Raw genomic sequence first — 13,816 nt, forward strand, 5'->3', positions numbered from 1 at the left:
AATGGGGGGGGGGCACAGAATATACTAAGTAGATGCCCTCTCCCTCCCCACTCAAGTTGTCATCTTGAAACTAAGGTGAGTCCCATCCCTTTGAAAAGTCTGCTCAAAAGCTACTGCCTTCCCCACAACTATTTTATGTACCAAAGAGCACCTTCCAAGCATTGCTGCTGTCCTGAATCCAGAAAACAAAGTAAAAAAAAAAGAACTGTCCACAAAGTCAGATAATTCCTGGGCTCCAATGAAAGTGTGTGCAAGAATCAAGATGCGGCTCTGTACTTTTGCCCTGAGCTCAAACAGGCAATGAGACAGCAGAGCTCCAGTGTCCCTACTTTGATCAGGGCTGCATAACTTGGGACCTGCCCTTGTCTATTTCAAAACCTCGAAGTCAGCCAAGGCTGCCCTGCCAAGTCATCAAAGCAGTTATTTCGGTTAGCGGACGAGCCTCAGAGGCCTCGGTGGGTGGGAAAAGCAGGCTTGGCTTTTGGGAAGAAGAACAAGAAAAGCCCACACATGGCCTCTTTCAATCCCAGCATATTCCTTTGAGAGCCCGAGAGCCTCCTCTCCTTGGAAAAGATCACAAGTGCATATCAAGGTAGGGGGAGGAATGTAGTTCTGGTGCCAAGCAGCTTCAGGAACCAATGAATCAGAGGTCTGGGAGAGGCAAGTATAACATTAAACTTTTTTCCCACAGTTGCAGCTACGGAAATCAAGGAGGATCGTCAGCCTGCAATTGCTGGCAGCGAAGCTCTCTGACCAAGATGTCTCTCCAAGGGGCTGTCATGCTCCTTGCATACTGCAGCATTGCCACTGCTGCCTCAGGTGATGTACACTTTTGGTGCTGGGGGGTTCCTATGTTGCTTGCATGAATGCGGGTTTTTAGGGAGGCCTCCTGCCTCAGAAATGGGGTTGGATATTGCATTGGCTGCTTTCTTGCCCCTAATCAGCTCTCAACGTGGTGCATGAAAAATGAAGATGTCATTTTAAAAAAATTAATTGATGCAATAAAAAGTCAGCTGGATAAAGAATAAGCCACTGGTGCCCAAACTGGGAGCCGTGGCTTCCTGGGGAGCCGTGGAAACCAGCCACGAGAGCTGTGGAATCCTCTCAAATAAACCCTGCCCTATACAATGTATAGGATTGTAGCCAAAATGGGGAGCTGCAGCCAATAGTCCAGTAAGTCAAGGGAGCCAGCAGTCAACAAAGATTGGGAACCACTGCAATAAGCAGTAACAGATAGGATTTTAAGTAGCACACAGACAAGAATATAATCAAGGACAGAACTGATCAGCTGCATGCAAGCCAGACCAATCTGGGGAGAACAGCTCCCCTAGATGTCCACGAGGTGTTCGGCCAGCCCCAAAGTGTTGGGCTAGAAGTGGAGAGTCCTGGATTCAGATATCCCTCAATCCCAAAGCTAACTGGATGACCTTAGACCTGTCACCATATCTCAGCCTCTGCCATCTCACTGGGTTGTTCAGATAAAATGGGGCGGAAGAACCATGTAACAGTCCAATCCTAAGCTTCCCAGCATCCGTTGGACAAGCCACACCAAAGTGGCTACCGCTGTATCCAGTGCACACCAGGAAACTGCCAGGAGTCTCATTGGGAGAAGGGGACTTTCCCCCAAGCCCTGCAATGGGGCTTCTCAAGTCTGCTATTTTGTCGGCTTTACAGCACCCAGCTCCAGCGCTAGGGTTCAGCACCAGCGCTGGACCTCTTTAGGATTGGGCCCTAGCCCACCCTGAGAGATGATGATGATGATGATGATGATGATGATGATGATGATGATGATTCAGCAAGTTTTTTTTAAGGGCTAGATGCTCACTCCTGCATTTGAGTTGTAGTGTCAGGGATGTTCAGCCTCTCTGCTTGATCATTACCTCTTCCCAAAGTGACAATAATACTTTGTGTTGATATACAAAGGTGTGAACAAGAAGCGCCATATGTATTTACACATGAATTTATTTTAGCAAATTTAGACTCTGCCTCACTCTTGTAGGACTCAGGACTGTGCTTACCACACAGTTTCTTTAAAAAATGCAAATAACACTAAAAACAGCAAAATAAAACAAAGTTATAAACATTATGCAGTAAAAACAGTCCAAGAGCAAGAAAATAAACCCTAATGTAAACTATTGTTCTCCTTGTAACAAGGTAAATATTATTATTATTCCCATATTGCAGATGGAGAAGACTGAGGCTAGGGGGAGAGGGCTTAGCCTAGGATTATCTAGTGATTTCAGGGCAGAAGTAAGTTCCAAACCACAGAAGTCCTGATTTACAGCCCATCTCTTAACTGCTACTTTCTACTAGCTCTCAAGTTGAGTGACTTCACATCTGTTAATTTATCTTTAGCAGGTTCCTTTTGGCACATCACAGATCTTCATTTAGACCCTCAGTACACAGTGACGACAGACCCCTTGCGGGTATGCCCATCGGCTGGCTCCCAACCAGTGGCCAACCCTGGAGCTTGGGGAGATTACTTATGCGATTCTCCCTGGATTCTAATAAACTCTTCCATCTATGCCATGAAGGAGATCCTCCCTGACCCAGACTTTATTCTCTGGACCGGGTAAGGCGTGAAACAAGAGCAGATGCACATATGCTCTTGGACTGGTAAATGGAGAGGATCAGGGCCAACTCAACCATTAGATGAACCTGCCTCCACCTACCCACCTGTGTGCCTCCACTTCTTCTCCTCTTGCTCCTTGGAATCAGGAAGGGAGTGAAGTAGGTGGACATGTGGAGGAGAGGAGAGAGGTGGGTTAACGCTCTTTAGATGGAAGGGAGTGGATGAAGGCGGACTTGGCAATGTGGATAAAGTGGGGCAGTATATATCCCTGGAGAGGATGCATGGAACGGAAAGAGACTATTGAGTGCTTCACACTTTGATGCTCTTTGGTACTCCCTCTGCATGCCTTCATCCATTTGTTAGCGGTTATTTTACCCACATCTAGGGAACAATCCCTCTCCCCTATTTTATGAAGCTGCATCCATCCTACCTAGGATACAGACTTTGCTGAGCACTTGTGCTCTTCCCCAGGGACGACACTCCTCATGTATCCGACGAGAAACTGAGTGAACAACTGGTGTTGGAGATCATTGCACGACTAACCAACCTGATCAAACACGTCTTTCCAGGTACGATGTGCCAGGGTGGTGGGTGGCAACAACAAGGCAATGCCAAGAGGAGCTCGGCACTGGGTGTCCTGAGTTTTAAATTGTAAGAAGGTAAACCAGAAGTGCACGTTAGAAAGAACAGAGATCAGTGGTGGCCAGACTTGTTTAATGCAAGAGCCACATACGGTAAACTTCAGATGTATGAGAGCTGCAATATTTAAGAAGCATTCACATTCTTAAATATAGCTACTCACCAGGAACATTAAACGTATGTTTTAATCCAGTGGACTCTCAGTTTATATCCAGTAAATAATTCAAACACTTGGAAATTTCTTATTTACCTTTTGTATTACTTGTGATGCAAAAAGGAGCTCAGCCAACATATTTCTGAGAGTCACATATTATACAGTATATCAAAGAACCACGTGTGGCTCGCAAGCTGCAGTTTGGACACCCCCCACAAAGATTTTAACTCTCTGAGCATTTTCAGCAATGGAACAAGGTGCATAGCAAAACTGTGGAATATACTGACCCAAAAGATATACCTTTCAAAAGATGTTCAAGAACAGGCCTAGCAAATATAGGCAGGGCTATACATACGTCTTAGTAAAAATCAATTCTGCAAAAAGACATGCAAGATTCTGTGATCTGCAGACCCTGACACCATATCCTATCCCCCCTCTCAGCCCAGGAGACCCGACACAGGTCTCCTCGATTCTGCGCCCACATAATAGCAGGCACAGATCCGAGGAGACCCATCAGGGCTGCCTGGCTGCTATACGGGGTAAGGGAGTGTAAGCTCCCTTGCCCTGAGTAGCTGCTTCCCAGCCCCATGGGATTCAGCAGTAGCCATTTCGGCGCCGCTGCAGCCCTGGGCACTGGGAAGCTCAGGATTGGGGTGTGTTTAACAAAACTAGTGCAATTGTATACCAGCACCAGCGCTGCGATAGGTGTTCTACAGATGCTTTTGTACACTGAGGCACCAAAATTCTTCTCTTTTCCCCACTTTCCCATCCATTTCTTTGTTTGGCATCTGCTTTCTTCCAGGCACTCAAGTCTACGCTGCGATGGGCAACCACGACTTCCACCCCAAGAACCAGTTTCCAGCGGAGGAGAACAGCATCTACAACGCCACCGCAGAATTGTGGCGCCCTTGGCTCAGCCACCAATCCGTGCTCGGATTCAAAGCAGGTGCATGCCAGTGCATTGGGGGAACCTAGGCATGGATGGTCTCAAGAGTTTGGAACTGGACCCAGGGGCCCAACTGGGAGGAGGACTGGCTCAGACCACAACCAAAGGAATAGCCAGGCAGAGTTGCAAAAGAACGAAGTGCTGAGATTTGGGGCTTGAGCTCCGTAGAAGCTGGTAGGGTCGATCCGTTAACAAGGCTGCGTGACAGACTTGAAAGGAAGAGGAGAATGGAGCATAAGAGGAAGTGTGGAGGAGTCGTGTACTAGAGCTCAATACTCTAGTGCAGTGTTTCTCAAACTGTGGGTCAGGACCCACTAGGTGGGTCGTGAGCCAATTTCAGGTTGGTTTTCATTCATTTCACTATTTTATTTTGAATATATTAGACTTGATGCTATCATGGTATGTGACTGCATTTGGGGAAATGTTACAGACCTGTGCTTTGAACAAGCTACTATGTATATTCTTTTAACAACAACAGTCAATGGGACTTACTCCTGGGGTAAGTGTGAGTAGGATTGCATACGAGGATTGTTCAAAATTTTCCTGCTTGGTGATGTCACTTCTGGTCATGACGTCACTTCCAGTGGGTCCCGGCAGATTCTCATTCTAAAACATGGGTCCTGGTGCTAAATGGGTGAGAACCACTGCTCTAGCGCAACAGTTCTCCAAATGTTCAGTCTCCAGAGCCCTTTACACTCCTAAATAGAGTCTCGAGGAGTCCCACTGACGCATACATGGAGTCTTGGGGAGCTCCAGGGCTCGTAGGAGAAACGCCGCTCCAATCCACCACTCTCCTGTCCTTCACACTTCCCCTTCCACTCCATTCCTCTCTTCCTTTCCAATCCAGAGAGTGGAAGCAGGAGCAGCAGCTGCAGCTGGCTCACCATCAGACAATGGGGGTGTCGTTTTGCCTTGTAATGTCTTGGACCTGCCCCAGAAGCAGGTACTTGATTAAATATCCAAAATTAAGCAACCCATTCTCTGATACTTTTCAACCAACTGAAATGGCTCTCTCCTGATTCCACAGTGAGCTTCTCCTAACTGGTATTTACTTAAAGCCACAGGTGCTAAATAGACTCTGTTGTGGCCTCTGTACAGTCCCCAGTGAAGACAAATCTAGAGTGTGGCGTCTTACTGGCTGATTTTTTTTTCAGGTGCATTCTACAGCCAGCTGCTGCCTGGCCTTGGCACGGCAAGGCGAATGGTTGTCCTCAACACAAACCTGTACTACGAAAATAATAATGTGACCATCAGTCTGGAGGATCCAGCAGGCCAGTTCCAGTGGCTGGACGAGACATTGACCAACGCAGCCAAAGCTGGGGAAAAGGTACCTTCAGCTTCCTTTATGGCTTAGGGTGTTGCTAGTCTTACGCTGTTGAGTTCTGGCTGGACAACTTGCACAGATCTCGCTAGGGACTGGACTCCATTTTCCATAAATTGTTACAATAAGTCTCTCCCCATGTCAAAGAGGAAAACAACTGATGGAATGAAGCAGGCAGCCATCTGCTGGCCAGTGGAATTTATTCTGTGAAATCCACTTGAAAGATCAATTGCCATCACAGGCATTTATTTATTTTATTATTTTGCACATTTTTTTATCACCCTTCCTCCAAGTAGCTCAGGGCAGTGTTCCTCCCCTCTTTTTTGTTCTCACAACAACCTTATGAGGTAGGTGAGGCTGAGAAAGAACAACGGGCCCCAGGTCACCCAGGAAGCTACGTGGCTGTGCGGAGATTTAAACCTGGATGTTCCAAGTCTAAGTTCAACTCCCAAACCACTACACCATCCTGGCTTTCGCATGTTGGAACAGTATTCCCCCCCCCCCCAGAATGTTAAAGTATTTTAGCAGCAAGGAATGGTTTCAAGAGCACATGTAATCTGCACATGTAAACATCTAAGCACATACATTAGAGTTTCTCCTCCTCTTCCAGGGATGATGTCTGTAGCTCAGTGGTGGAGCATATGCTTCATACACAGATGGTTTAAGGTTCAACCCTTGGCACCTCCAGTTAGGGCTGAGAAAGATCCCTCTCTCAAACCCTGGAGGGTCACTGCCTGTCAGTGTGGACAAAACTGAGCTAGATGGATCAATAGTCGGACTCTATATATGGCAGCTTCCTATCCTCTGTGCATTTAGAGGAGGTGTCCAGTGATAGGTCACTATTATTCCCTCTATGGCTGAGCCAAGTCCGTGTTGCACTGTGTTCATCCATGGCTCCCAAGCTGTTTTCTCTCCTATCTTCTCAAGCCACCTCCTTTCCTCTGCAGGTCTATATTATTGGGCATGTTCCGCCCGGCTTCTTTGAGAAGAAACGAGGCAAGCCCTGGTTCCGAGAGCGCTTTAACCAAAGATATACAGAAATCATTCGGAAGCACCACGGCGTGATCGCGGCGCAGTTCATGGGGCATCATCATACCGACAGCTTTAGAATGTTTTACAGCGATGCAGGTATGTTCCTCTTGGTGTTGATGCACTCAAAATCTTCCATTGATAGCCTAAAGTTATGCGCTGAGGGAAATCTGTGTCCATACCCAGACCAATTCAGATGTTATGTCTAACTGGTATGGTGCTAATCTTAGATTAGCACCAAAACCATACTTTGAATGTACATGGATAGAATCCAGGGTTTAGGGCTTACTTTTAACTACAGTTTTTTAAAAATTCAAATCGAATCTACCTCTGAGCGTACTACATTGCTCAGATCAAGCTGAAAGTCACACAGTGTCAGTAGTGTACTAAGGGAGGGGTAGGATAGCAGTCCTCCCTAGGCGTCAAATGCACCACCAGTAGCTGTGGCCTCTCCCAACAATCTTGAGGCAGGGGTCAGGTCTACCTGTAGCTTTGAGTGGCCCACCCTGGAAGCACCACTGCATAGGGTGCATTCAGATATCACATTTTCTAATTCTTCAAACCATGACTTGGAGGATCAGGTGAACGGTACATGCTCCATCCTCTCCTTGCATGTTTGGTTTAATAGAGGAATTCTGGGTGTATCAAACCACAGTTTGCTGTGACTTCCCAAACTAGCAAACTGTGGCTTGAACAATCCCCTCCAAACCAGGATTGCATTGTGTACGTATGCATGTGTTTTTCCTCTTTCACATGCAAATTTCATTTGGTCTTTTCTTTAAGGTTCCCCAATTAGCATCATGTTTTTGGCTCCAGCGGTAACCCCCTGGAAGACCTCCTTACCTGGCGTGCATAATGGAGCCAACAACCCTGGCATCCGGGTCTTCACGTACGACCAAGACACCTTGCTAGTGAAGGTAGGAGGAGAATTTTCATCATTCATGTTTGTTTCCAGCAAACAGAGTCACAGATTTATCTAATGAGACAGAGGCATCTGGCAAGGAAATTAGTAGGGTCTCTATGAAGAAAAAGCCAGGAGTCAGATTTCTTTGGGGATTGACCATTGCTGCTTATGTCATGTTTGTTTATAGACTGCCTGCAAAGTGCAGGGTGGTGGGTGCTGAACAGAGGAGGAGAAAGCAATCTTGAGAGTTTTTATTATGGAAAGGATAGACTGTTACCTTGCACATGCCCAATCTCGTCTGATCTCGGAAGCTAAGCAGGGTCAGGCCTGGTTAGTACTTGGATGGGAGACCGCCTGGGAATACCGGGTGCTGTAGACTTATATCATGATCTCGGAAGCTAAGCAGGGTCAGGCCTGGTTAGTACTTGGATGGGAGACCGCCTGGGAATACCGGGTGCTGTAGGCTTATATCATGATCTCGGAAGCTAAGCAGGGTCAGGCCTGGTTAGTACTTGGATGGGAGACCGCCTGGGAATACCGGGTGCTGTAGGCTTATATCATGATCTCGGAAGCTAAGCAGGGTCAGGCCTGGTTAGTACTTGGATGGGAGACCGCCTGGGAATACCAGGTGCTGTAGGCTTATACCATAGTCTTTCGAGACTGAAGGTCGCCAACCAGACATTTATTAAATGCAATGAAATGATTCAACCCTAATATGGATTCTCAGCCATGGCCCTCAAATGCCGTCTGTTCACTTTCAGGATATGGTGACGTATTATTTAAACCTCACCCATGCCAACTTGTGGGGCCCTAAATGGGAGAAGGAGTACAGCCTAACGGAGGCTTTCCAGATCCCGGACGGTTCTGTCAATTCCATGCACCTGTTGCTGGAGAAGCTTGCGAGAGACAACAGCCAACTTCAACGTTACTACCGATACAACTCAGTTCAATATGACCTCGCGGAATGCGACAGCAGCTGTCAGACTGACCACATCTGTGCCATCAGGGAGGTTGATTTTGCAAAATACAATCAGTGTATTGCAGCCTGGAATGGAACACCAGCACTCTTGGCCCCAGTGCAGAGCCTTCTCTTTGTTGGCCCCACGATGGGACTCATCGTTCTTGGCCTATGGGGAGACTTGAGCAAACTGTGACCTGAATATCTGGATCCCATGCAAACAATAAAAAAGCACAGAACTTAATAACAACTGCTGAGGGTAGCGTCAGAGCTTGCCCAGAGCCATCAGACGCCCCTCCTTGAATCCCCAATACTAGTGGCAGTGGTACGGCTCAATGCACCAGACATGGGGGCAGTGCAGGGCTTTGTCCCAGGATGCCCAGCAACTAGGCACTGATGGCCACCTCAGCCTGCCCTTCATTTTTTTTTTTTACAAAGCTAGATTTATCCAGCTGTTACCCTGCACATGCCCAATCTCGTCTGATCTTGGAAGCTAAGCAGGGTCAGGCCTGGTTAGTACTTGGATGGGAGACTGCCTGGGAATACCGGGTGCTGTAGGCTTATACCATAGTCTTTCAAGACTGAAGGTTGCCAACCAAACCCAGATTTAAAATTGCACATAAGAAGACAGAACTGGGTGCCAGTTGTACGTTGTCTCCTTTTATAAAGGATCATTTGAGGACAGAATCATTTGATTTGAGGCAGGATCATTTGAGGACTGAATTATAACCATTTTGTCCACTAGCAAGATAATCTGCCTTGTCTAGTCAAGGCACCCAGCACTGCAAGGACTGCCTGGCCCCCTCCCTGTTTAGTTCTTGTGCTGCCTGCTGAAACCCCTTTCGGCTGGGCCAGGCAGGCATTCAGTGTGGGATAACCAGTAGTTTTGCCCCTTTGCGTCTTGCATATTTTTTTTCCCTGTTCTTGGGTTATGATGGTGGTTGTGGGTTGTTGTTTTTTTTCCCTTTAGAAAAAACGCTTGGTTTATATTGCGTGACTTTTGTTTCATCTCCAGTTGACTTTGAGCTGCCTTGGAGGCATTTGCACAAATGGTTACAGATAATTGCGCATTTGGAACAGATAATTGCACAAGTGGTTACAGATAATAATAATTGTGTTGGAACAAGTTGCGGGGCATCTCTCTCCACACCATTTCCATGTCTCAGTCCTGTTTCCCTTTAATTGCCCCTTTTCTAAGTCCCATATGTTATAGCTTTTTGTCATAAGGGAGGTGCTCCAACCCTCTGAAAATTTTGGTTGCCCTCTTTTTCACCGTTTCCCACTCTACAGTATCCCTCTTAAAGTGAATTGACCAGAACTGTGTACAGTATCCCAAATGTGGCCACATCATAGATGGATGGATGTTGGAGCAATATAATATTACCTTATTCTGAGATCCTGCCCTAATGACAACTGGGCAGCCTAATGTAACGTGTGCCAGTATAGCCAGGCTGCATAGCCTGTGCTGTATCCAGAGCAGGTTGGGAGGCAGCTAGCGGTCACCTTGAGTTAAGGGGATATTTTTCCCTTTACCCCCTGTGTTGAGCCACAGCCTGCCCTATGATCCTACTTGGATCCGAATAATCTGAGCAAATCCGAGTAGTCCGTGGTGTGTAAAGCTGCCAGATCCAGGAGTGGGGGTTAGGATATGGCCACTGCCAATTCCACCCCCTCCTGGGCCTGATCCACTTCCCATTCTGCCCTCTCCTGCCCAGAAATGCCCATTCCCACCCCTGGAACTTCCTCCCACTATTTTCTCCTACAGCCTGCGCCACCCGGCACAAACTCACCTTCCTCAGCCAGCGCAGGGATGGGATCTGGCACCAGCAGGATTCCACACATCACTGTGCTGGCATAGCTGACTCAGGAGTCTACACAAATTTGGCTTATGGCACATTTGCAACATTCTTGAGCTAGCACAAGGGGCCTGTTTGCTGGCACAAGGCATAGTTAGGATTGCACCACTATTCAAGTCTTGGAGTCCATATATCACTTTGAACCATCACCTTTTTAAACATGGATATGGATTTGTGTAAGGCATTTAACTGTTAGCATTTTTGCATGCAGAAAGCCATAAAAAAGATGGAAAGTAAATCCAGACCATTTTGAATGACAGAACTCGCACACAGCTTACAGAGTTCAGCTTGGTTTGGTACAACATTCTGGACACAGGGTCCAATCCTATCCAACTTTCCAGCAGCGGTGCAGCCGCAATGCAGCCCCGAGGTAAGGGAACAAATGTTCCCATATCTTGAGCCTCTGTGACTACCCCCACACCACAGGATGCAGTGCATGCCCCATTGGCATGGCTGCACCAGCACTGGAAAATTGAATAGGATTGGGCCCACACTCTCCAGTTAAGTATTTTTAAGTGCTGCTGGTTCTGGTGGGAGAACAAGACAAATATGTGCTTCATTCTCTCATGGAAATCAATGGGACTTAGACATGTTTAATGCGGGCTGAAATATGCCTCACAATTTTTTTTTATGGTAAAAAGTACTGTGCATGCAATTGTGATATAAACCATATGACACAAGTTAAGACAGGCCTAAAATCAGGATACACAAGTTGTAAGCAATAATGAGAGCGATTATGTAAACCTCCCGCCCATGTTGTAATATTATTAAATCACACTTTATTACTCAACCCATAACAGCTCGAACTGAGAATGGGACAGTGCATCAGAAAATACTAGACAGCAATTTGAGAACCAAAAAAGCCTTTCATCTAAATTCAGTAGTATGTTTCTGTGGCCCCAAAATACCCAATAAACCAAAATGCACGTCAAGTTGGGACAGAGACTGTGGAATAGTGATACCAGATCATATAAACTTTATGGTACGATTGTGCTAAGAAAGATGATGAATATGAAATGGATTTTGATCAGCTTCTCCTAGATTTCTTGAGTTATTTTGGAGAATTAGGCAAAAGTAACGGGCTGTACCATGAATTTTGTATAAGGGAGTCCAAGATGAGAATAAAAGAGAACCCAAAATGAGAATATGTACACAGTATAATTAATTTCCTGCACTGGTGAAAGCTTCACTGGCCTGTCTGAAGGCGCTGTTGAGCCAATGCAGTTCCCTTGCGCTGTCTCAAAGTTGTCACAAAAGTGCCATAAAGCACTTTATGGTACTTTGCGCTGGCCTCTCTGAACCAACACGGGGCCTGAGGGTGGGTGAGTTGTGTCGGCTGAGTTGAGTTGGCGCAGGGGTGGGGGGGCATGGGGAAGGTGGAGAGTAGGTGGGAGGGAGGCGTTTTGGGCAAGGAGTGGGAGGCGGGGCCATGATCTGCCAGTTAGTTGTGCCACTGGGGTGTGTGCTGCTTCCTGGGGTGGAGGGGAAGTCACTGGGCCTTCTCAAGGTATGGGAACATGTGTTCCCTTACCGCAGGACTTCATTGTTGCTACACCAGAGCTGGAAAATTGGATAGGATTGGGTCCTTTTTTAAGCTATCCTTAGCTGTCTTTCTGTTTCCCGCCTTCTTTTCATGAATGATTAATTTTGGGGATAATCTACATAAGACACTTTGAACTTTGGCAGAAAGGCCGCCTAGCCACATTTTAATATTAATTTGGGTGCTATTTTCAGCTAGCCACTGCGATTCCAAGTTGAAAGTCCAAACCCAACTCATTTTATTTAACGGTGTTCTGGCATTTATTTTATTTTGTTTCACAACACTGTAAATTTTCCAACCAAAACAATACCTTATGAACAAAACCAACCAGTGTAGCATTTGCCACAGGCAGAGATCCCTGCCTACACCAATCCCAGACCAGATATAAGATAGGGAAGGTCTCAAAGTTTTACAGGCACAAGAATTGGAGCGTTTGGGGCAGGATAAAAAGAGCCTTGCTGGATCAGGTCAAGGGCCCACCTAGTCCAGCTTCCTGTATCTCACAGTGGCCCACCAGATGCCTCAAGAGCACACAAGACAACAAGAGACCTGCATCCTGTTGCCACTTCCTTACAGCTGGTATTCAGAGACAGGATACCTGTAAATAGCTAGCCTAGCTTTTATGATCATGGCGCAACAGTCATTCTGTATTGTAGCACTTCTGGGGAGGAATGAAATGCAATGGTGCCACCTCAAACAAAACAAGAGGGAGAGGACTGAAGGAGAAAAGTGCATTTCTGGGACGGTGGGGACCAAATTGGGTCCACGTGTCAAGATTTCGCAAAAGTAAATTACAGCAGAAGCCTATGCATGTCTAGTAAGAAGTAAATCCCACGGTGTTCAATGGGCATACTCCCAGGAAAGCAGATTGCAGCCTTATATGAGTGCTCTCATCCTCAGTGGTCAGAAAGCTGAGAGAAAACTGAATTTATGTTTGCACTGACAATAATTAGGGCAGTGTGTGTGTGTGTGTGTGTGTGTGTTTTGGTGATACAATATTTTTTTCCAAAATTTCTTGATTAAAACAACAAATTGCGGTGTTGTGTGTTTGTATTCCAAGGGCACATTTTAATAAATTATAATTATAAATTACAATCCCTTTAAAAACGCACTAGGTAGCTGATCTAGGCCAGTGTTTCTCAACGTTTGTCCCATTTTGCATAGTCCAACTACTGGATGTACTACCCAAAGTACCTTCCAGATTGGGAGGCCCGATACAATGCAACAAACACCGGTTAAGGGGTTCAGGGCAGACTGGGAAGGCTTTTTTGAGTGCACGAGTGTGCACTCAAAAAAAAAAGTGCAAAAAAAAAAGTGCACTCACTTTTTTTGAGTGCAAAAAGTGTGGCCCTGGAGCGGAGCCTCCCACTGCTGTTTGTTGCGTCTACCACCAGTGGTATGAGTTACCACTGGTTGAAAAAAACGCCGGATCTCGGTAATGTGGGTCAGCAGATGCAGCCACAGTATTCTTTCTAACTGGAAAAAAAGTCATCTTCATTTAATTTCTGGCAAATATCTTACAACCCCCAAATGAGGCATGTTGGGTTTGGGTTTGGACAGGTTTTAACACCGAAAGTGTTGCGTTTTTAACAAACAAAAACCTAAAGATAATAAAGAAACGGGTCCTCTGAGCATGTGAAAAGTGCTTTTCCTACAGGTTGCCAAAGGGCTGCGCGCAAGTTGCCTGGGGAGGGGCTCTCCTCCCCCTGGGTGCTGCCTATGGTGGGGTGCCTTTCTCCCCCCACACCCCCTCCCCACTCTAAAGTCTTATGTCTTTAAAAAAAGTTGGGCGATGCACGGAAGCGCTGCTGCTGGGCGGGGAGAATAAAAGGCGCGCCTCCTGGCCCCGTGCAGAGAAGGGAAGGAAAAAGTTCGTGGTTGGCCAGGAGCGCAGAAG

The 13,816-nt window shown here is 46.6% G+C and overlaps 1 protein-coding gene and 1 pseudogene across 2 annotated transcripts; both read left to right on the forward strand.

Annotated features, from left to right (window-relative positions):
- The first annotated feature begins 315 nt into the window (after positions 1-315).
- Positions 316-8,773, forward strand: SMPDL3B (sphingomyelin phosphodiesterase acid like 3B). 2 transcript variants are annotated; one of them, XM_066639061.1, is made up of 9 exons: positions 316-592; positions 692-819; positions 2,356-2,572; positions 3,044-3,141; positions 4,168-4,311; positions 5,466-5,638; positions 6,580-6,760; positions 7,445-7,578; positions 8,327-8,773. In XM_066639061.1, the coding sequence occupies exons 2-9, from the start codon at positions 759-761 to the stop codon at positions 8,717-8,719; spliced, it is 1,401 nt and encodes a 466-aa protein (XP_066495158.1). In that variant the 5' UTR covers positions 316-592; positions 692-758; the 3' UTR covers positions 8,720-8,773. The 2 variants fall into 2 exon arrangements, with proteins under 2 accessions (XP_066495158.1, XP_066495159.1); XM_066639062.1 differs by having other exon boundaries at positions 2,359-2,572.
- Positions 8,774-8,967: 194 nt separating this feature from the next.
- LOC136661832 (5S ribosomal RNA) lies at positions 8,968-9,084 on the forward strand (annotated as a pseudogene).
- Positions 9,085-13,816: the final 4,732 nt, after the last annotated feature.

Source organism: Tiliqua scincoides, chromosome 10, assembly GCF_035046505.1.
Source record: "Tiliqua scincoides isolate rTilSci1 chromosome 10, rTilSci1.hap2, whole genome shotgun sequence".
NCBI lineage: Eukaryota > Metazoa > Chordata > Lepidosauria > Squamata > Scincidae > Tiliqua > Tiliqua scincoides.

What these genes read in the sequence shown, in the direction of transcription:
- SMPDL3B (XM_066639061.1), top strand. Translation starts at nt 759, where the DNA reads ATGTCTCTCCAAGGGGCTGTCATGCTCCTTGCATACTGCAGCATTGCC. An exon ending in GACTTTATTCTCTGGACCGG is followed by an intron (nt 2,573 to 3,043) that starts GTAAGGCGTGAA and finishes GCTCTTCCCCAG; the next exon opens with GGACGACACTCCTCATGTAT. An exon ending in AAGACACCTTGCTAGTGAAG is followed by an intron (nt 7,579 to 8,326) that starts GTAGGAGGAGAA and finishes GTTCACTTTCAG; the next exon opens with GATATGGTGACGTATTATTT.